Consider the following 21,942-nt stretch of genomic DNA (forward strand, 5'->3'; position numbering starts at 1 on the left):
GACTCGTCGTCCTACGAGGAGGATCGACCGGTACAGCTTGGTGATCGTGCGTCTCCACAAGGCGGTGAGGGGAGTGACGCCAGCAGTGACGCGAGTACTGGGAGACGCGGCACGGGGTAAGCAATTGATCTTCGTGTCGCGCGCGAAGGGACGACGGGGGAAGGGCGCGTGGCGACGCGCATTCGGCGCGTCACTCTTATTATGCGCTCGGACGGGGGGACGGTATTGCGATGCGACAAGCGACAACACGTGTTTTCATGCGCTGCACGCGCCCTCGGGCTCCTCCTGGCAATGGCCCGGCAGCTCGGCGTACTCCGCGCGATTCCTGAAAGGAAAGGAATTACGACACATTCTCTTTTTTTTTTCTTTTTTTTTCTTTTTCTTTCGAGCGGAGATCGACGAATCGCCCTTAACGTCGAGTCTCTCGCCGGATATCGTCGTTAAAGGCCGGTTAGTAAGAGTTAGTCGAGTTAGCGAGTTAGATTGACCCGGGAATCAATCCAGACGGCACGCATGTCCAAAGACGTCTTTATATGTCTCAATTTTGAACATGGTGCTGTCTGGGAAAATGGCCGACTTTTCTGGCGTATATACGGGATTAAAAGGAAGGGGGGGGGGGGAGTTTTTCGGTGAGCATTGGTTGCGCTTTTTATTTTGTCATTACAGCTCCGCATACATATTCGATCATTCGACGCGAATAATTATCGTGCGTTCAAATAAAGCGTGATTAAATGGCGAGTTTTTATCCCCCTTCCGTTCCTCAAAAATTTCCGAGGATTAATTTCGCGACGCGAGCTCCCGTCGCGAAACTTTTCCATCGATTTGTTTACTGCATCTCGGGAATAACGAACGTTACGTAAGAAATAACGATGAGCCTTGCGGATGCTATTTTTATGCACGTCGTTCATCGATTCGAGACGAGGAAGAAAAAAAAATAGGCGGACGTCTATTCCCGGGTTAATGAGAACAAAATCACGCGCACTCGACACGAGACGACACACACAAAATCTGTATTTTGGCATCCAAATCCATTCGGGACGATTTTTTCTCCCAAGTTATGCCGAAAATCGTCTTTCCATCAATTCGGGCAATTGGCGAAACTCGCGACAATTGAATCCGATGCACGGGATAACAATATAACGATGATAAGCGTCAACGCGGGACATGCCTCATGCGTGATCAAACCGTGATTCTTACTTTTATCCCGCAAAATCAAAGAATATTTAGCGCATTATACTGGTACATTAATATTTAAATAAAATACCATCTGTAATTATCTCGGGTGGGGATGCAATCCGATGCGTAATGAACAGAATGGTAAACCGTGAAAATAATGAAAATGAAGCCTCGTATATCGAGATAAATACCGACTCCGTAAAATATTTTTATTGTAACAACGTTAATATAATCGTTGTCTGATTGGTCAACAGAAATTTTGCTACATTAAAAAATATTCCGTCTATATACCATCCTTTCTCTAATATAGTGTTTTTATTTTACATCATAAACTGCTAAATACTCTTTATCATCTATAATTAACTTGGCAATACTGTCAAACGTGTAATTTATTTGTGCAAACTTCCCGTGAGATTGCATTATTTCTCTCTCTTTTTTTTTAATTCGTATTAGAATTATTCATTGTGGTCCTACGTTAATAGTTTTGTACTATCTTCCTAATTTAAATAAACTAGCCGGAAATATAAAAAATAATGTTTTAGAGAAAATACGAACAATCGTAGTTATAATATCAATTCATATACGTTTTGACTTAAAATTAAATAAAATTAAGAAATAGAATTAACTGATGAAATTAATTAATGAAAATTATAAAAGTAAAAAATATTTATATTGTGTGCAGATACACAATATACACATGCAGAGATTTATGCGAATATAAAAACATCTATATAAAGTATGGATCGGGAAAGGATTTTTGAGGGAGGGAGAAATTAAGTCCTCGTCGTAGAGTCGCTATATTCTGCCGTTCAGGTCAATCACCTTCTCATCGCTATGTCTGTAAAATCAAAGTCTTGCTCTACGTCACATCTACAATTGCGTAGCTCACTAAATAGATAAGACGAAATGGCAACACACTTATTTATATATATATATGCGATTATGAAAATCCAATCACACGTAAATATTCCCATTATCATACAAAAGTATTTAATGTACTCTCTCATTGTGTATATTATTTATAATATATGTACAATTAGATATAACTAAATTAACGTGGTGAAATACCGAAGTAAGTTAACTGTTATATTAACGATTAGTCAAATCATGCATTGATAATGCTTATTTTTAACATGAAATAAAAATAAAATATAAAAAAAAAGATCAGTGAGCATCCCCAGTTTCTGCATGAAATATCACCACACATTCATTGAATGTAAAAACTTTAGTCCGCAAGATGCTATAGCTTTATTTTATTAGTGGCACAGGCTCAGGATTCCTAAAAAGTTATATTCGATAAAGTGGCATGCGGCAAAAAAAAATCGGATACAAAGCGTAAGCAATATTAAAGCATGCATGTATACGTACCTGTACAGGACATAGTGCTGTATTATGAAAAATATATCAAATGCCACGGAAAAGAATCCAAGACCGAATTTAGTCGGATCCCCGAAAATACTCTCCCAATCGTCTGAGATAAAAATTTATGACGTTAATGTTCCGCACGAATTAATTTCGATAGTATGTATTCTGAGTATACGCGAGACGGAGGTGAATCTAGCTAGTATATTCGTATGTTTACCATAGTTGTAAGCGTTGAGTATCATCTGTAGCATTGACAGAATGCCACCGGTAAAATCTAAGAATATATTTCCTATGCTCCAGCCGACAGTGGACTTCCTCTTATAATTGTAAAACGCCTGCGGTACATATTTAATAAGCGTTATGCTTAGCTTAACGTAGCTGCAGTAGTAGAGGAAATCTAGCCACTGGATTGTCTTGACGAAAGATAATATCAAAGATATCAGTATAAAAATCGTGAATATCCCATGGATAATACGCGCGGTCGTTGACACCCTTTGATTGCCAATCTGAAGTAAAAATAAATACGATTACACTTCAATTTCTATAGCCAGCTATCCAGAAAACATACGCTGTCTCGATCACATTTATTTACCTCGTAAATAAAGCACTGCCCAACAGTTACTGCAGTAGCAAATACTGCGTGTAGCGAGAAAAATATATCATTGATTTGCACGGGATTCAAACCTTTTGGATATCGATTGAAATACTGATTCTGAAAATATTTTAGTAAATTAATTGATTATCACATACACATACACATGCGATACACACGCGTGTGCATTTTTGCGCATTTTACATTCTTATCAAAGAATTTTTATCTATAAAAATATTTCACCGTTAGTGTTCTCTCTCTGTACATATGTAGCTTTTATTTCATTGCAAAATATAGAAACAAACACGGCAATATCTTACCTCAATCTCAGGTACCCAGTAGAGGCCGCAATTAAACAACGCGTACATAATAAAACCGACCAGATTCAGTGACAGGAAGTCGAAATTAAGACCCACGACACTTTTACGTTTGTAATTAATACGGATTTGTGGATAGAAGCTCACGCTCCATGCCACAAAATATATCCATCCGACCACAGCACTGATGTGGTACAATGCATCCGATTTCTCTATCGTCACTCTAACAAATGCTTGAGAGAAACTAAAAGAAAATATGCAAGACAGTTATTTTTATGCTTTACATGTTGAAATATTATTTAGAGAAAATATGTCGCACGAAAAATAGCAGAAATAGAATTTGCTCACTTTAAATTATCGATAGTATGTAACTGATCTCGCGGTATAATAATAATTTTATACATAGACATCTTTTTCAACAGTTTCTATAATTGTTACAAATTTCGAGATAAATTCGTTTTACACAGTGTTTTTTTGAGATCCAATATTAAGGAGCACATTAAGTTTATAACGCAACCGTACAAACTCCGGAGTGTGCATACATTTCGTCACTGATACATATTTAACAAATTTCACTTCTCAATATCACAAAAATATTAAAATCATTTATAAACAAGTTTGAACACGACACTGTGATTGAACTAGGAAGTAATCTGCTCCAAATCTGGGCACAGACTAACGAAACTTCAAGTTTCAGCTCGGTTGACAAGTCTAGGTCAAGAGGCTATCTGTGCAGTCTTAGCTATCAGTCTTGATGCAGTGGAATGTGAATGTAATACCGATCGGAATCTTTTCAGAATTAGTCACGAAGATAGAGAGCGAGGGAAAAGGCATCGGTGCCATAGGTCTCTGCTCCCTGCTGTTTATTGTTGTGCAACATATTTGATTATGTGAGTGATACTTATATCAAATAATATACATACGTTCGTAATCTACCGTTATGAAAACATCAACTGATTAGAGTTTACAAAAATCAAAATGTAAGAAGCTCGTGAAATCTCTATAAAACATTCCACTACATGTACTTACTCCGTGATATCACCAGGAGTCACATTAGCGCTAACGATCGAATGACCTGCACTCAGGCCTTTAACATAAACAATCCATTCTCTCGGCGAGTCTGCCGCTGCGATAGAAAAGTTCGATGGGTTTGTAGATAGCAGATCGGGATGCTGCGCGTTTATCGTAACTAGTGCATCTCTGCCGTCAGGTAACGATTCCCTGCAAGGTAAGAGATGTGTCTGATAACAAGTAATCTCATTTTTAATCCAAGCACACTGAGATCATCCATCAAGCGAATGTAATTGAATGATAAAGTATAAAGTCCAGAGGTTACATCTTAAGATCATTAGATGCCAGCTGTGTTATCAGTACTTTTAGAGCGTGTGATAAAAGGAGTTAAAGCGAATTATGTCTACTAGGATTAAGCGATACATGTGGAATGTGGATCAAAGCGATAAAAACGTAGACATATTAGTTTCATGGCATTTTTCGTTATTCGTCTATGCAACAAAGGTTCCTGTCGATGAACTTGATTCGTCATGAGTAGTAACTGTACAGTAGCACACACACTCCCCCCCTTCCCTCCTAAAAGCAATACAGTATTGTGACTTCGACATAATAGCCAATAAAATCTATAAGTACTCGACGATATCCATGCAGCTCCATATAATGGCTCAAGTTAGCGGCGCATAACAAGCTACTCACGTCAGTGATAAGTTGAACCTGGCCTCCTGATTGACGTGTACTTTTAAATCCTGCGTCGACGCTCTAAGGGCTCCCTGAACGCACGTTAAAACTGCAAATATGAAAGACGACATGTAATCTACATACAAGAACGAGACTGGAGACACTTGTGGCATACTTCTCTAGACTTCTTTCGCGTCTCACCTGGTAGCAACAGGACCCATGAGTAACGCATTAAAGCCATATTGGACAATGACTGAAACAAGACGTTGTGCCAAATTTAGACTGACGTTATCGCTCCTTAATGTAGCCGCAATTAATGCAGTCATCGTTTAAAGAACGCCATATTAACGCTCTTTCGCGGCGTCACGCGTGTCCGGAGAATTAGGGCTCCGAGACGCAATGGGGCGAACGACGGGTTTAACCTCAAAACGCGCGGAGTTATCGCGATAACTCGTGCGACACGATGACACATCACGCGCTGTCGCATCTCGCTAGTCGCCAGCTCGTCGACGGTCTCGATGATCGGGAGATCGTCACGCGGTTTCGTATCCTCGCGGATACCTCGAATTTCCGCGGCTGTCAAAGCGCGGAGCGACAACGACGACGTCGACGAGGAGTGCCATTCGTCGTCGTCGTCGTCGTCGACGGCCGTTTCTCAATTCTCCGTTGTACGAGTGCTAGGACGAGGCCAACGAACACGAACGCGACGTTTCGGACACGGACACTATCTCGTTTCGCAGTTAGAAATGTGATAAGGAACGATGAGATGCAACATGCACGATGCAACGTCAACAATGAGCACGTGACGCGCCACAGCTGGAATGACTCTTGGCGGCAAGAAATCGAAAGACTAACAGGGAACAGGGATGACTGAACCGTACAGTCATTTGAGTTTAGCGAACCCACGTACCACGTGCTCACACACTGCGAAAAATGCACACACACACACGCACACAATGTGCTTTTGTAAAAAATAGCGAATGGTTGAAGACAGACAAGCAAAATATATTAATGTAGATATAATTATATTTCAGATGTAAGAGAGATATAATTAAGAATTAGGATTCAATTAAGAAAGTTTAAAGTCTACATATCATACCCCGAGAAAAATCAAAGAGAGGAAAAACAAATTTAATTTATTTTTTTTTTAATTGTGAGATAACTAATGTAATTACAGTTACGAGATATTTTGTTATAATGAAACTTATACTGTTTCTTGAAGAGCTCTGCTGTGATTCACTTGTCAATTCACTTATGACACTATTCATCTAGCGACCGCAATCGGTTTAAAAGAATAACGACACTTCTGGAATGTCATTAATTTAATAGAAAGACTAATGAGAATAATATAAGACACAATTAAGAACAAGGGGATGCAATTAAGTAAATATTTAAATCTATACATACATGTATAATTTTAAAAAACTTTATTAAGTTGACACTACAAAAGCTTAAAAAAAAAGAAATAATGCTATTGTTTGAAGAATCAGCTGTCTGATACAAGTTTAAATTATAGGACTTTTTCTCGAAGCGTAACGGAATGTCATTTTTTAATTCAATATAGGAAGACCTGGAAGACTAATGAGAATACGTAGGAAGAATACAAATTTATACATTCGCAGGCTAATATAATGTCAACGTCTTTTTTGCAATAGACCGAGGTTTCTCAACGTTCTTAGCTTTCTAGAGAAATGACTTGCAATTTATGTAATTGCCAAATGTAACGTTATTTTTGCGCAACCAGACGACATATATTGCGCAAATTCTTACAAAGAGTAATAAGTGAGATATATAAGAATCATGAACCGCGATAACATTCCTGTTAGAATTTTAGAATTATCTTGTATGTGTGTGTGTTATTTAATCAGAAAATTTTTTTTCTTAAGTGATAGTGAAATAAAAGCGATTTATCTTATCTCATTTCGAGTGAGTCTCAATGAATTTATTTTTATTTTATTTTACTTATTATATTATTACTTCGCTTCAAAAATTCTGTTTTTTAACAATATTATTATTCTAAAATTTCGAATAGGTAATAATTTTTTTATCATCGTAAAATGTGTGACGTTTTTATAGCAACGCATTGAAAATAACGGGGAACTTTATTCGAATAGAAATTTTCACAGCGCTCGACAATATAAAGCCCATATTTACTCATTATTTTCTTAAAAGCAAGAGAAGCATTTCCATGCAAGACTCCTCGACAGGGAATTTCTGGCCATCAAAAATTTCCTTCCTTTTATTCGCGTGTATGTATACGTTTCATCGAAAGTTATTTGTGTTGTCCTATAATGCAATGTACGCTCAAGTACAACAGTGAAACTTTTAAAAGCGTCTGAAGGAAACTTTTCGTAATAAGGATCATGCGATATCGAATTGTTTCAGGCGTGTAAAAATTGACTTTTGCATCGCGTGCAAAATGCATCTAATGATATATATAGAGACATAGAAATAAAATTTAACTAATTACAAATCGGTACTAATTAACATTAATGCGATTAATTAAACGTCCAAGGGTCATTTCACCGATTGGTTTGATCATTTAAATGGTCGCCCGTCCCTTTCGTGCTATATATCGGAGAATGAAAATTCGGTTGAATTTCGCATTATGGCTAGCGTTAATTCACGCGATTTCGCCCACTATTTCCATCACACACTCGATTCGCTCTTTTCCTTTTCTCTGTTTTCGCGCTTAGCGCGCTTAGTCGACGATAAACTTAATACGCCTTAGTGGGTCAAGTCTCGGTGAAGTTCCACCGAGATTGCGGAAAGGCCAGCACGTATTCCAAAGAATAGAAAAAAAAAAGATATAAAGAGTATGATAACGACTCTCGGCGAGAGAAAGAGAGAGGAAGATACAGGAGGGGAAAAGGGAATAATATATGTCGAACGCGCGGTTACGGAATGACGAAGACAAACGAGATTTACTTTTACGTGCCACAGGAAATTCATATGATAAAAAGTGATGAAAGGGAAAGATAGATTTTGCGTACAGCGAAGAAAAGAACAATAGGATTTGACGCTTAATAATAAAATAAGCCGGATTGCGCGAAAATCGATAAATCGAGTAATTCTTTTTACAACGTAATCTAATCGAGAGAATTTCTTTTATTAGAACGCTCACATTTGGCATATTGCCGATATCTCTCGCTCTCTCGCAGCTCTTTTTTTTCGTTCCCTACGTTTTTATTCGTAAAATCGTATTTTATATTAACATTGTCATGTTTCTATTCTATTACATGTAGCAAGAGTAAATATGCTTTCGTGAAATTTTTGTTACGCGCGCGCGCGCGCGTGTGTGTGTATGTGTGTGTACTGATTCGCAATGTAAAATGTATTTCCTACTGTGGATCACGATCAAAAGAGCTTGAAAAATACTGTGTTCTAGGACATGGCGACTCGTGTGTGTGCGAAGAAGAGAAAGAGAAAGAGAGAAAGAGCGAGAGAGGACGAGAGAACAGCGAAAGAGACAGAGCGAGAGAGGGAGAAAGAGAACAGAGTTGAATTTTTATTTTTGATACCTAGCGCTGCGGATTCATTCGAGCCGAGATACGCGCACGTAATGCGCAAAAAAGGACGTAAAAAAAAAACGTACATAACTCCACGTCGTAAAAGATCCTAATTAGAGCCGGATTAAAGGGACGGACGATTTTATTTCATAAAAATAAGGCAGAAACGCGCGGGGAATAAAAATGACCGCTCATTTCTTTCGCATTTAGGTAAATTCGTTTAATAGCGATTATTATACCGCGAATTTAATTAAGCACGGGAATAACAGACGATTTTTAGCCTCGCAATACAGGGAAGTACTTTTTATTTTTTATTTTCTTTTTTTTTGTAATATAATGTTACCTCCGCATGTGTGTGTGTGTGCACTGTCGTGTATTATTCCCTAATTTGTATTATGTTATTGCGAACGATTTGCACGAATTAAAATTGCGGCGAGTGTAATAACAATTATCATAAATTGAAGATTATACATCGAACGGCGCTGTCGGATCGACTTAATGCCCGTTTCATGCTAATTTCTTATCACGGTCAATTACTTAATCGCGCGCAATGTGGGTTAACGTTCCGATTATAAAGTATAATTTAACACGATGACTCATTAATATTTAATATTTCGGAGACACAACATTATACCGACCCGATCATGTTCTCTGCTTCTGGATTTTTACAAATTTTAGAAGGCTTACATCATCAGCTTATGCATAGACGGAAACTATGTCATACGAATAAATTATATATATGGTCTTGTTTTAACTTACATATTTACTTAAACTTATCTCACTCACTCTCTTAAGTGAATGAGATAAGTTTAAGTAAATATATAATGAATGGTGTATCTCGCTTGAAAATTCATATAATTAAATTAATAAAAACTATGCCTCGCGAAATTTGCATCAGACACCGAAAAATATAACACCAGGGCAACAGCACCCCACGGCATAATTCTTTTCTTAATATCCGCCAGGACGTCATCGAGGTGGAGAATGTTTCACCTTCGTATATTTGTGAGGATATTTTAGGGAAACCCCTCTCCCTCTATCTTTCTCTCTCACCGTATTCTCCGCGATACATTAAGGCAAAATGTCGACATTACAGCCACGCGTTGCTCAATATATCATTGCGCGGGATGTGCGTAGTCTCGCGCGCGCTAGTCGGGATGACTCGAGCGGCGCGCGAACCTTCTGAATCTCTCTCGTCTCGTCGGATTTATCGGGCCGCACGCCGCGACTCGACGGTCGGCATTATTATTCCATCGGCGGAATTATTGGCGCAATTAACTGGCCGGCTAAACGGTTTTAAATACTCCGCGCTGCGCCGCTGTCGCCGGCCGTTCTGCCGGCTTTTGTCGCCGGCTCGAGGCCCTCTCGGCCGATCGATGGAGCGCGAAATATGCGGCCGCCGCCGGCCACTCTCCGCCGTCCGTCCGTCGTTGGCCGTCGTCGAGAAATTTTTTATGGCTCTATTCCCCCGATTTTATCAAGGCTTTCCTTTTTTTTTTTATGAAGCCAGCGCTGCACGCGCGACCGGCCGACTTACACGTGAGCATATGAGCCTCTACGCGCTCTCGGACTTCAAGATCGGTCATGAATCGTCGTTAAGTGGACACGTAACGTTGTTCCCGAGAAATTCGGAGACGATCTTTATCCAATGATCACGTCGGTAGATACCGTTACTTATTGTCGCGACTTCTAATCTCGACGTTGGATATTTTAGTCATCGGAACTCAAATTAATCAAGAGGTTGTTGTTAATTTACTCTTCATTAATTCGAAAAACCTTTTGCGTTTTACCATTGTTTATCGCCCGTTTCGATTGCACATTGTGAAACATTTACATAACGAACAATAAGTAGAGTAATTTATTTAATTTTTTGGATAAAAAGAGAAAAAGACTTTGGACTCTGTGGCGGCCTCGCTAAAGTTCCACAGTTAGGAAGAAATATGAAGTCTAGGATTAGCCCCTACCGAATGACAGCCCGATCATCAGACCGAATAGCAGAGTCACACACTTTTACTCGTGTCACGTTCTGTAGAGTTAGAAAAAACGATTAAAGTCGAGAATGAAGTAACAGACCCGAAGCCGAAAACTATGTGTCGCTCTGCGGCGTTGTCCGCCCTTTTTATACCCGAAATGGCCAGAACCCTCCGCGCGAGATTCTCACCACTTCCTACGCGTCTTAAGGGGGGAGGTTTTCTAGAAGTTTCTGGAAACGTAGTTTTGGGCCCCATCTGGGCCCCAGCCTATCAACGGCCGTCCGATAACTGTAGGATAAACCAAACATTTTTGCCCGAGTATTGACCTGAGCGCGTTCGCTCGGAATTCTGAGCTAGCGTGCGTCGTCCGAAATTTTAGGATAAAATTTCCGTACGTAACACTCGCGAACGCACCAGGCAGTGAGCACAGCAAAACTTCTATTGCCAATCGTTATCTCGAGTAGAAGCATCGAATTGTCGCTATATTAATACGAAATAATTATGCCATATTACACTTATACATATTAAGAATTATTTCTATTACAGTATTAGATTATTATTCGTCTTATAAATTTCTGTTTCAATGATTCTTGGTTGGATTTGAACTCGGATTTTCGACTCACGTCTTAAATAATCATGCTCATTCATGCTTCGCAAATATTGTCGCGATCGTGATCGAAAACCTATTTAAATATCTTGAAACATCACAATAGATGAGAAATATAAGATAATTCGAAACATTATACCGCGAAAGTTGAATAAATCAATTTTGTAATCTGAAAAATTACGCACCAACAACCGCGTTGTGCTCTCATAGTCCTTTAATTACCACAATTTTGCTGATTAAATTTTTTATCACATTTACAATTACATATCGATTTTATTCTCACACAACGCGCAGCGGGGGAGTAATATTCGACTGCCGCAACGCAATTTTTCTTCGTTTAGCAGTTGCGCCACTCGCTCAAGCGCGATTTTTGCTTGATAATGAAAGATTCAGTTTCGACCCGTATCCGTGTGTTTATAACGCATTTCCTGCAATGTGAAGTACAACAATATTATTCATTGTAACGCATGCGCGATTTTTCTCCCATTCAGCGCGGTTGCACTCGCGCGAAATTACAGTCGCGAAAAGAGCGAATTTAGCTTTCATTAATTTCCGTTTGATCCCATGGTTTATTACGTATATTCGAAAACAAATTATAGGCGCGCAAATAGAGTCGCGCGCGCTGCAGTCACGTATTGTAAATCATCAGGTGCACCGTGGCCGTCGTGCATGCAATCGGATGCATTAACGTATCCTATCATTTTCTACAAAAAAACCCGTACGATTGCCAGGATTCATGTACATATACATACGCGCGAAGGGAGGAGGGAGGACAGGGGAGGAGAGGGGAGGTCGCGAAAACAGCTTGTAATAGCTACGTCGAAATTTGAGCACTCATGCTTTTATCGTATGAATATTGATGGGCATTGTCCATCGAAGCGTGAATTTCATGGCTGGCGACGGAGGCATACGTTGTAAGCGCGGACTATTGGCGCGAGATTATTCTCACAATGATATAATGGTAGTTCATTTTTGAACAATATTATTAATACATATCGCGGCATTTTCGACGCTATTAAAAGACATCTGATGAACATCACTTATCTTTTTTTCGTTCGACGATAAATTTTATGAAGCTGTAATCGTGAAGGTATTACGAAAACAATATTAACAGTTATTAATACAATATTGAAATAATTAAGTTTGATTAATCTTAACCTCCGACTTTGCGTATCAAAAATTAAATCTTTTATACGTAGAACTGTTTTTTTTTCTTTTATGTAGTTTATTATACTTTCCCGTACGATTTATTCTACGGTATCCTCACGCCTTTCTTGTGTGCTTTAGTCGGTTATCGACGTAAATTTACGAGTTCCTTGCCGGTCTACCCTTTATCGTGGATCCGGTTTCCAATATTAATATCACCGTCCAACGCGTTTGATCGCAATATCGGATTTCGTGAGATGTTTGAGAAAGCACCGCTTAAATAGTAGAAAAATAACAATATGTTGCTAATATTTATAAAATATAAAGACGATATCAAAATTCTCAAATTTTCTCTCATCCTTACCTTTTCTCCTACAAAAAGTCTATCGAATTCTCGGATCCTCGGATTTCATTTCTCAAATTTCGTCTCAACTACCGCAGATTTATATTATATATATATATATATATATATATATATATAATTATGTACATTTAACCGCGACATATTTGCTTATTTTATTGCGGTCCGACATACAGCCCACATTTAATTTACTATAAATGTTTTCAATTCCCTGTTCAATTTGCCTGATTCTCAGTATGCACATACACTACATTATTTCATTCCTCTTTTCTTTCTCTTTCATGTGAATTTTTCATTAATAACAATTCTGTAATAATCCGAGCAGGATGTCAAGTTTAAATTAGATTCTTTTCCCTCAAAATCCTGCTCGATGACCTCCGTACCAATGTAACATCCGCGCCTTTTCCACACGCATACACCTCACACACACACATGTATATATAATGATTTACCTGCTTTTCTATATTGTAATGATGCTCTGCTTAATTCTATTAATTCTTTTCTCTTTATAATAAATGTTTAAATTCTTTTCCTTACTAGTAAATGTATATTAATTATAAAAAAGTACCATTTATTTCTTAGAATAAGACCTCGCCCTCAGCTCCCTTGCTCTCTCTGAAATCGCACACGGTCCGATCCCTGGTTATAGGGATTAGTTTCCTTGACCAAAAATAAGACCACGAGTGCACGAAACTCACAGTAGGCGTAATAGCGTCCCTTCTGGAGGTTGACCCACGACTGGAATTTTCCGAAATGTGCATTCGTCTTGAGGCATGCGCCTTTTCCAGCCTGCACCCGAGATACGATAAGATCTAGTTATGTCTTCCTATCCCCCCTCCTCTAGATAGCCTTTCCCTTGCTATTTTTCAAAAACTAATATTTCACAAATTCCGGGGTTTGACGTAACACAGCAATGAAAACAGATCAGACTTTATGGTTAAATCATAGTCTTCTGGAAATCTATATATATTTTTCAACGGTTTCTACATATCTCAAATTTTATTTAATAGTTGTGTTGAATTAATTTGTGAATTTCCTTTTAAATGTATAATGTTCATTGTTATGTACACTTCTCTCGAAATTTAATATTCAACAATTTTAAATCTTTATATAAAAGAATAATTTTTCATTCAAATATCTCTCTTGCACATCGATTATATATTTGATTTTTAAAATTAATAAATAATAATAAATTAAGAATAACAGTAAAAATCAACAATATGGATTATTAATATTGCCATTTTGCAGATTATATTACTGTGTATATGTTATATATGTTACATCGTCGCTAGTTTACGGTATTCTCTTGGTTTGTTTTTGTAAAAAACGGATAATACAAATCCGCGATGTGCGATGCTTTCATGCCCCGTTCCTCCTTTTATTTATTTTACTTAGTTTGTTTTATTTAGCGGTGCCGGTTATTTTGTTTCAATTTCATAAAATATATTCATTGTTGTTACTCCGCGGTCTTCTGTTTCTAATTCGATTCCCATCACGAATTTATGATGTCGTAAAATAGCGCGCGGCACTCTAATATTCATTACGCATGCTGCGAGTTAAAACTTCTTTAGATAGATTTTGCATAGGTACTCTTAAAAATAGGATGGAAAGGATGACATTATCGAGACATATTATTAGAGATCTCTAATTTTTTAAATAAAACATACAAGGTGAAAAACAAACTGTAAAGTCCACTAACTGGAACTTTTAATTAATTACATTATTATTCTACTATTTAATTAATATTAATTATTTCAAGTCATATAGGTCATACTTTTAATTTATTTATTAAACCAATAAACTGTTTAATTATATTCCAATATATTTCCTCTTTTGCTTGATTTTTGTTAATCTGTTATATATTATTATTACTAGCAAAAAATTGTGTTACTCATTAAACAAATATTAATCAAAATGTCAATAAATTACGGTTTGATTTCTGCAGCTTGACCTGCTTCGAATTTTATTGTGAAATTTCTCATCGTTAATTGATGTAATTACTAGATGTTGAGATTGATTGAGTGATGGCATATTTAAACGAGACTCACTTGGGAAAAGCCATGGTGAGTCCGTCATTGACTATCGCTGAAGTGATAGTAACGAGATAGCATCGTCTCTGACAGACGATCAATCGATCGAGAAGTTGATTAGATGAGATATTCGACCGGTTAAGAATACACAGTCATCTATTCTATTAATAATCTCGGTGGAGGAAAGTATAACGATCAACATTCCACGTCTGGTCCACAAGTAATGCATACTTGACTACTATTTATACATAAGTAGTTAATGTATGACGATGTAGATACCGATAAAATGTATACATAAAAAATAGGAAAACCGGTATTCTTATACAGGGTGATTATAAAACGCGCAGGGTGATTATGGAACTCAGTTTTTTAAGTCGATTCTTCTTATCACAACTTCCTGAAGAGCTTTAACTGTGATTATTCATAGGTCAGATTGACGTTTCGACGTTTCCGCTTGTAGGACTGACTGACCACAAACAATACGCCTGCGGAATTTAGCGAGCTGCGTATGAAACGTCTTGTATAATATGTACGGCGCTTGTGAGAGAGAGAAATGCGCGGACTACACTTTGCCAAGTGTGATTATATCTCTTTAGCTGGCAGAATTACAAAGTGTAAAGTAGAAATTCCTGGCGTACAAATTATGACAGTTAATAACCAGAGCGCACGTACATAACGCGTAAGTAGATAATCGAATTAATTGCGGCGCGCGCGTTCAAATAAATATATCCCCGTTCTTCGCATGATGCCGCGTTGTAACATTCAATGTAATGCGAAATATAATATAAATATATATAAATATATATATATATATCGCGCGCGCGCGTGCACATGAGATATAGGCAATACGCAATTTCCGCTCGCGGCTCATAACGTGTCATCGCGTAAATAAATAAAAATGGTGTCGTATGCTGTTGGCGAAACGAAATCCGGTTTACAAACCAGTAGAACGGAAGTGAATATTTAATTACGCCATTTGTTTATCCCATTCCGCCGAATCGCTAATTCGCGTAGCCGAATGTCCGATATCCTCGAACAATAAGCGGCCGTGTATTAAGCTATATTTACATTTCTCATTATAACGGTCAAATTATCGTTGCTCTGACGCTTATGACTTCGTGGCGTTGCCGTTCTACTTTTATTTAACGTTATTTATCATGATAATGGAAATGGAATAAAATTCGTGCTCTGATATCAACGCAAGCGACGCGAATAACTCCAGGAAGAGTGTAAGCTTTATTTGGAAATAAATTCCGGTTAATTCTCCAGAATATAATTAGATTTGCGATACCGCAGTTGAATTCGTCAAATCATTTCTCTGTAATCTTTCTAAAATTAATTAAAGCCGATTAATATCTCGTCGATAAAGCAAGCTGTATTTCTCTCTAATCTACCATCTTCAGATAAGGTATACGAATTTTCCTAAAGGCACATCTGACTTGTACATATATCATCGTTTTATCGCTTTAATTTTAAATCGATATAACCGTTTCAAGGTTAATTAATATTCTGAATTAATTCTTAATCATTCTGAATTAATAAATGTTATTAATTCAGGCGATTTTTATCCCAACGTGACGCGCACGGCACGAATCGTTAATATGTTAGATATCTTGATTAATTTAAGAAATATTAATCGTTACGTGTCCGGCTAATGAGCGCGTGGATTACTGACTGAGAAAACTGCTCGCGTGACTCGACTGTCTTATTTATGACGAGGAACACGCTTTGTGAATCACGTGTGCATCGATAACAAGATCATTGTCTCGTGACCGATCGATACCTCGCGCGTTGCACGCGAGAAATATGCAGCGTGCTCCTCGGCGACGAGGAATAAGGAAGCTTGCAATATTAATAAAAGCCCCCGAGAATTATTTATTTATTACTCATCATTGTCGCCAGTGTGTTTGCAGCCCCTCTTTTGTCGCGTTACTTTTTTCAGAGCAGCTTTGTTGATCAATTTAGAATCGGCATCTCTTCAATCCGAAGCGCTTCTCTCTCTCTCTCTCTCTCTCTCTCTCTCTCTCTCTCTCTCTCTCTCTCTCTCTTTGGCAAAAAATTTCACGGGAGAGAATTTGCACATTTTGTCTTTCCATTCCGTTGAAAGGATCGCGCGATATCCCGGGCTCGATACGAGAAAATTCCTTGCCGCGACGCAATGCCCAGCAGCTCGCGCGCAATAACGCGCCGCTACGCTACGCTAATCAAGAACGAATGCTACGAACGCTAATAACATTTTTATCGTCGCTACCGTAGTTACTATTTGCCCGTTTACCTTGACTGTTCGAGAGAATTCAAGTCGCCTTCTCGGTGGCGGGCAGGCTGCAGCGAATGCAGCTAGGTCGATCTTCTCTCTCATTGCTTAATAATAGAATGCGAATGCGCGCGGTGCGGCTCGTAACGGTGCCGCGAATCGTGCATCGCATATCGGATCCGTATTGCGAAATTTCCATTTGTTGCGGATAGCGCAGTTTTGTTTACGATACGCTGTAGGCGATTTTGCGGAATTTTCAACAAAAACAACTTGCGTCGTTAACACGTTATATTCCGTGTGCGATGTGTTCACCCCCGCGCGCGCGCGCGTGCTTTTTGTCGTTATTCTATGGCGTCGATAAAGCGCCGTTCCATCTAGTATGAAGAAGTTAAAAAGCTCGCGTAAGCCCCGTATGCCCGATCCGGCGCGCGTTCATGAATAATTCACAGTTTATTGAGTTTTAATATCAATATCGACGCGATCGCGGATTAATCGACTGGCACGACTGGCCAATATTTATGCACCTTTCTTGGTGACGTTCACAGCACGCTGCCGGGTAATGCTGACAATTGGCCCCCTTTCTCGCCCGATTCGAAATTATTTATTTTCCAGTGGCATTTGACGCGCACGTCCGGTAGTTTTTTGCGAAATAGTATAAATGGCTTCATTGAAATTTTACCATTTTATTCCATTTTCAAAAAAGGCCATATATACGACAGCAACGATATTGTACCAGTGAAACGTAATACCTGACGTAGCTAAAATGAAAAAAAAAACACGTCAACGTTAAACTTTGGAATTGCAACTTGCAATGCTTTTACAGTAAGATACGTCCTGTTGTTAAATATTAAAGATTTTGCTTTGTAGTTTTATCGACGATAACGAGTTACCGATTGACATGGTTAAATAACTTGTTCACGTGTGATATGCTCGTAGAGATTCGCGATAATATTTGATTTCTTCTTTCTTCGTCATATAGAGCGTAAGTGTCGCTGGGTAATACATTGACGCGATATTCGGTCGAGATATAACGATAACAAGCTTCATTCGATTCAGCGATGCGATTGTGAGACTTGACAGAATGATCAAACACTTCCGTTCGAAAATGTTTTATATAATTATATAAAATTATACATTTATTACATATTATTTTTTAAGCTCTTTTTAAATGAAAATTAACGTGTGTACATTGTGCAAAAGATTTTTCTTTAATTACAATTTAATTCCTAAATACACTGTATTTGTATTAAAATAACGGACATTATTTAAAATATTATTTTACCGTAAAATCCTATAATTTATAATACATATTTTATTCAAGCTTTATTATGTATTTTATCATACAATCAGATGTCAAATACTTTTGTAAAAGTACAGTTACAGATTTTAAAATTATCTCCCAATTAATATAAATAATTTAAAATAATTAACTTTCATAACCATTAAAAAATATATCATAGAATACGATCTCTCTTATATAGGTTATACATACATATACTTGGAACTTTTTAATTGTATCACACGAGAAAGATATTATTTAAAAACCGATTGACAGTTAATTTATTACTTAACGTCGAGACACGTCGCTCAATTCTTTCGATAATCATTTACGACAAGGATTGCGCGTACAGAAATCGCTGAATGAGGAATTCTTGCGATTTACGAAAGCGGCGCGCGTTTTATTGTGTATGTGCAAAATACGTGTGTGTGTGTTTTGTGCCAATGACTTACGACCTATTTGCAACCGCATTCAATGCCCTCGTTTTTCCTGGTTCCGAATAACTACACGTTTGCCGATGGTCGATCGCGCGACACCGAGTGATGGGTCCCCTTTCCCCTTTGCCGCTGATCGATTTTGATTTCACGGCTAGTTTCGCGAAAATTAAATCATTGTGCGATCGACAGAAATAACGGATCGCTTTGTCGTAAATTCATGCGGTGCAAAATTCTCGCCACGCATTCCCTCCCCCCAAACGGAGATGATTTAACGATACTTCAACGTTCCTTTTCGCGTTTCCTCTTCAACGAACACGCGAGAGAGACTTATACGTATAATCCACAATACATATACATATAAATAATATCGTAAGTAGCGAATAAAAAAAAAACAATGAAAGGCACATAAAAGTTTGCTGCAACTATATTGAACCTAAAAAGAAAAAAGCGCATATGTAGAGGAAAGTCCCCTATTATGAGACAGAATCCTAATATGAGATATGTTAAGCTAAAAGGCCCTATATAGGCCCCATCTGTTGATCCCACCATGAAAAAACCCCGCCATCTCATATTAGGATCCCTATCTCATAATAGGGGACTTTCTTTTATGTGTGTGTGTGTGTGTATACACGGAAAGAGCGGTTTTGCTGAAGTATCCAAAAATTTAGCAAGATACAGATCTGAGAATAATTTTGTTGCACCATCAAAATAATTATAGCAGGTCGCTGAAGTATGATGATAATGCTGTAAAAAATTTTGACATTTTAACAATCAGTTTGAGTGTTCTACATAATTATTTTGATGGTGCAACAAAATTTATTTTCAGATCTGTATCTAGCTAAATTTTTAAATACTTCAGCAAAACCGTTCTTTCCGTGTATGTGTTAGGAGGTACCAGCGCAATAGTTGCAGATTAGGTGTGGGTAGTTCTTTAGAGATCAAACGTAGTAATTCACTACACTTTGCTGCGGCTTATATATTTCCGGCATTATCTCCGACGCGCCGTTCATTATCCGTAGCGTTATTTCAGCTGGTTTCACGAGCAATCACGATTATTACGATGCATCCCGCCGGTACTGTCCTTGATTTACCGATAAAAGTTTGCGCCGCAGCGTTCACTCACCTGTCAAATTTCGCTCTCAGCCGCGACAGTTAAAATCTACCCATCGAAAGGTGCAGAGACATCCAATCTCTGCGCGTTACAACCGACTTCACGAGATCGTCTGTAACGAGAAGCTTTTTATTAAAGGCCGCTGAAATATGCATGCTCGTAATCAGAAATCGAGAGAGGGAGCCCACGTCAAAAATTTTCATTCATTGACAGAAAAAATTCTTTGAGTGACTTTGAACGACAGTGACTCAATCTTGTCTCTTTCATTGCGTTAGCTATTAATTTTCAAAGTAATATCATTTGAAAGACATTTAGGAGAAAAAGGAAAAAAAATTGTTTCTATCTATTTAAAGCGTGTTTATAAATTTTTCAAGTATTATTTTTCTTATTTAAATAGTCCAATGTGTGTGTGTGTGGTCAAAAATTCTATAAATACTTCTATAAAAATTAATTAAAAATTTCTCATTTGATAATTAGATTTAAAAAATTTGTTGTTACTATTGTATTACATATTCAAGCCTGATTAAAAAAAAATGTTACTCGAGATAAAATCATGAACCATACCACTATATCGTTATCGATCGATCGATCCGATTGAATTTGGAAGAATAAATGATCTGAAGAATTTCTCGATCCCTATTACATCTAAAATCACGTTGTTATCATCCCGGTGAGCAAACACTTTCGACCACAGACTCGGCACCGTGCAGGGAATCCAGCTTGTTGATAAATGCAATCACTGAGCGACGATATCGACTTTAATCTCCAATTGAAGCTTTGTCGACTGAATTTTCCCGTGGTTTCCGATGCTTGAAGTCCTTGAACTTGATCTTGAGTTCATGAAGTTTTCCGGTTTCGTTGCGGATGATTGTAATAGGAGTTTAAGAAGCTAAAGGGAATATAATTCTTTAGAATTAGATCAAAATTGAAAAGAATAAGGTTCGTAATCCTCGCAATTATAATCATATTATTAGGATTATTCGAGTTTATTTTTGCACCCAAGCATTTACGTTCGAAAATCGTGTTGCGTATTCATCTACAAATTGAATAAATTATGGTGTGTATATATAAAAAATATATATATACACACAATTCATATACATATTTTTTTATATAAATTATCATCCAACTCATCTTTCAATTTTAAATGATTTTTTTCAGTGAAATGGAACATTATCGCGTAATATTTCACTGTCGATAGCCTTATCTAATGTCGTTATCTATAATGTAATAAGAATAGTGAGCGACGATAAAGCGAACAGGCCACGTGATAACATTATGTCTATTGTAGCTCACACACATCGACACAGCTCAAGGCACTCGTAGCTGTCGCGATGATTTTTTTCATGTTTCGCGTGAAAAATCAAGCTCACCATTAGAAGCAACAAATTATGCTGATAACAATCGGCGCATCCGCAACGATTCTCCCTGAACAAACTGTTGTTTCCCGCGGAAAACGCGACGAGACCGTGACAGATTACACCACTTAAACCGACCGGTTCGGCCGAGCGTACGACGCGACTCGAAAAGGCCCCGCGCAAGATCGCTCGTATATATAAATCCTGTAAGAGGGTTTCCCCCCCCCTTCATACTAAAATCTTTTCCCCCCATGCATAGTGTGCCCCCCTCCACCTCCATCCTGTTTCTGATCGTTCGCTTGTTTCTGCGTGAGCGATCGTTTAATTTTGCGGTCCCGATGTTGCAAATGTTTATATAATTGCAACATTGCATGTTTGTATAATTGCTCTATATTGCATAATAGACGCCCTAATTCGGTTTAATCGCTAACGGCTCCAATCTTCTCGTCTAAGACACGTAGGATTCACGTGGATTTTAATGAAATTTAACCCAAATTGCCCTGTGCAATTCTGATTTGGCCTTTACGTTGTTTTTTCCTATAGAAAGCTGCGTTTGCTGTACTTTTGTTCATAAACGAAAAAAATTCAAAACTATTGACATTGTTTTTAATTTTAATACATATTAAATGTTGAGACAAATAAAATTAATGAATATTTTTTAAAGCTGCCCTTAAATGTTATAGATCTCCGATAGAAAGTGATAAGCTAATAAATCAATTATAAGTTAAATCAGTTTTT

At 37.8% G+C, this 21,942-nt stretch overlaps 1 protein-coding gene and 1 long non-coding RNA gene across 6 annotated transcripts in view; one reads left to right on the forward strand and one right to left on the reverse strand.

Annotated features, from left to right (window-relative positions):
* Window positions 1-45: 45 nt before the first annotated feature.
* Window positions 46-21,372, reverse strand: Ctns (lysosomal cystine transporter cystinosin). 5 transcript variants are annotated; one of them, XM_071725344.1, is made up of 11 exons: window positions 21,220-21,372; window positions 20,490-20,735; window positions 19,859-19,958; window positions 5,341-5,392; window positions 5,158-5,248; window positions 4,480-4,671; window positions 3,454-3,694; window positions 3,134-3,253; window positions 2,759-3,047; window positions 2,545-2,647; window positions 46-325 (listed from the first exon to the last, which is right to left on the reverse strand). In XM_071725344.1, exons 4-11 carry the CDS (start codon window positions 5,378-5,380, stop codon window positions 256-258), a joined length of 1,146 nt encoding a protein of 381 aa, XP_071581445.1. In that variant the 5' UTR covers window positions 5,381-5,392; window positions 19,859-19,958; window positions 20,490-20,735; window positions 21,220-21,372; the 3' UTR covers window positions 46-255. The 5 variants fall into 5 exon arrangements, with proteins under 5 accessions (XP_071581445.1, XP_071581440.1, XP_071581449.1 ...); XM_071725339.1 differs by having other exon boundaries at window positions 20,411-20,735; XM_071725353.1 differs by lacking the exon at window positions 46-325 and adding an exon at window positions 1,372-2,014 and having other exon boundaries at window positions 20,411-20,735.
* LOC139786220 (uncharacterized) overlaps window positions 4,269-21,942 on the forward strand; it is a 181,391-nt gene continuing 163,717 nt past the window's right edge. Inside the window, exon 1 of the long non-coding RNA XR_011722219.1 lies at window positions 4,269-4,340. This is a non-coding gene — a long non-coding RNA (uncharacterized lncRNA). The remainder of the gene's footprint in view (window positions 4,341-21,942) is intronic.

The sequence above is a fragment of the Temnothorax nylanderi genome, unplaced genomic scaffold (genome assembly GCF_030848795.1).
Source record: "Temnothorax nylanderi isolate EJ_2023f unplaced genomic scaffold, tnyl_v1.0 TNYL_tig0009_pilon, whole genome shotgun sequence".
In the NCBI taxonomy this organism is placed as follows: Eukaryota; Metazoa; Arthropoda; class Insecta; order Hymenoptera; family Formicidae; genus Temnothorax; species Temnothorax nylanderi.

What these genes read in the sequence shown, in the direction of transcription:
- Ctns (XM_071725344.1), bottom strand. Translation starts at nt 5,380, where the DNA reads ATGGCTTTAATGCGTTACTCATGGGTCCTGTTGCTACCAG. An exon ending in AGGTTCAACTTATCACTGAC is followed by an intron (nt 4,672 to 5,157) that starts GTGAGTAGCTTG and finishes CTTACCTTGCAG; the next exon opens with GGAATCGTTACCTGACGGCA. An exon ending in CAGCACTATGTCCTGTACAG is followed by an intron (nt 326 to 2,544) that starts GTACGTATACAT and finishes CTTTCCTTTCAG; the next exon opens with GAATCGCGCGGAGTACGCCG.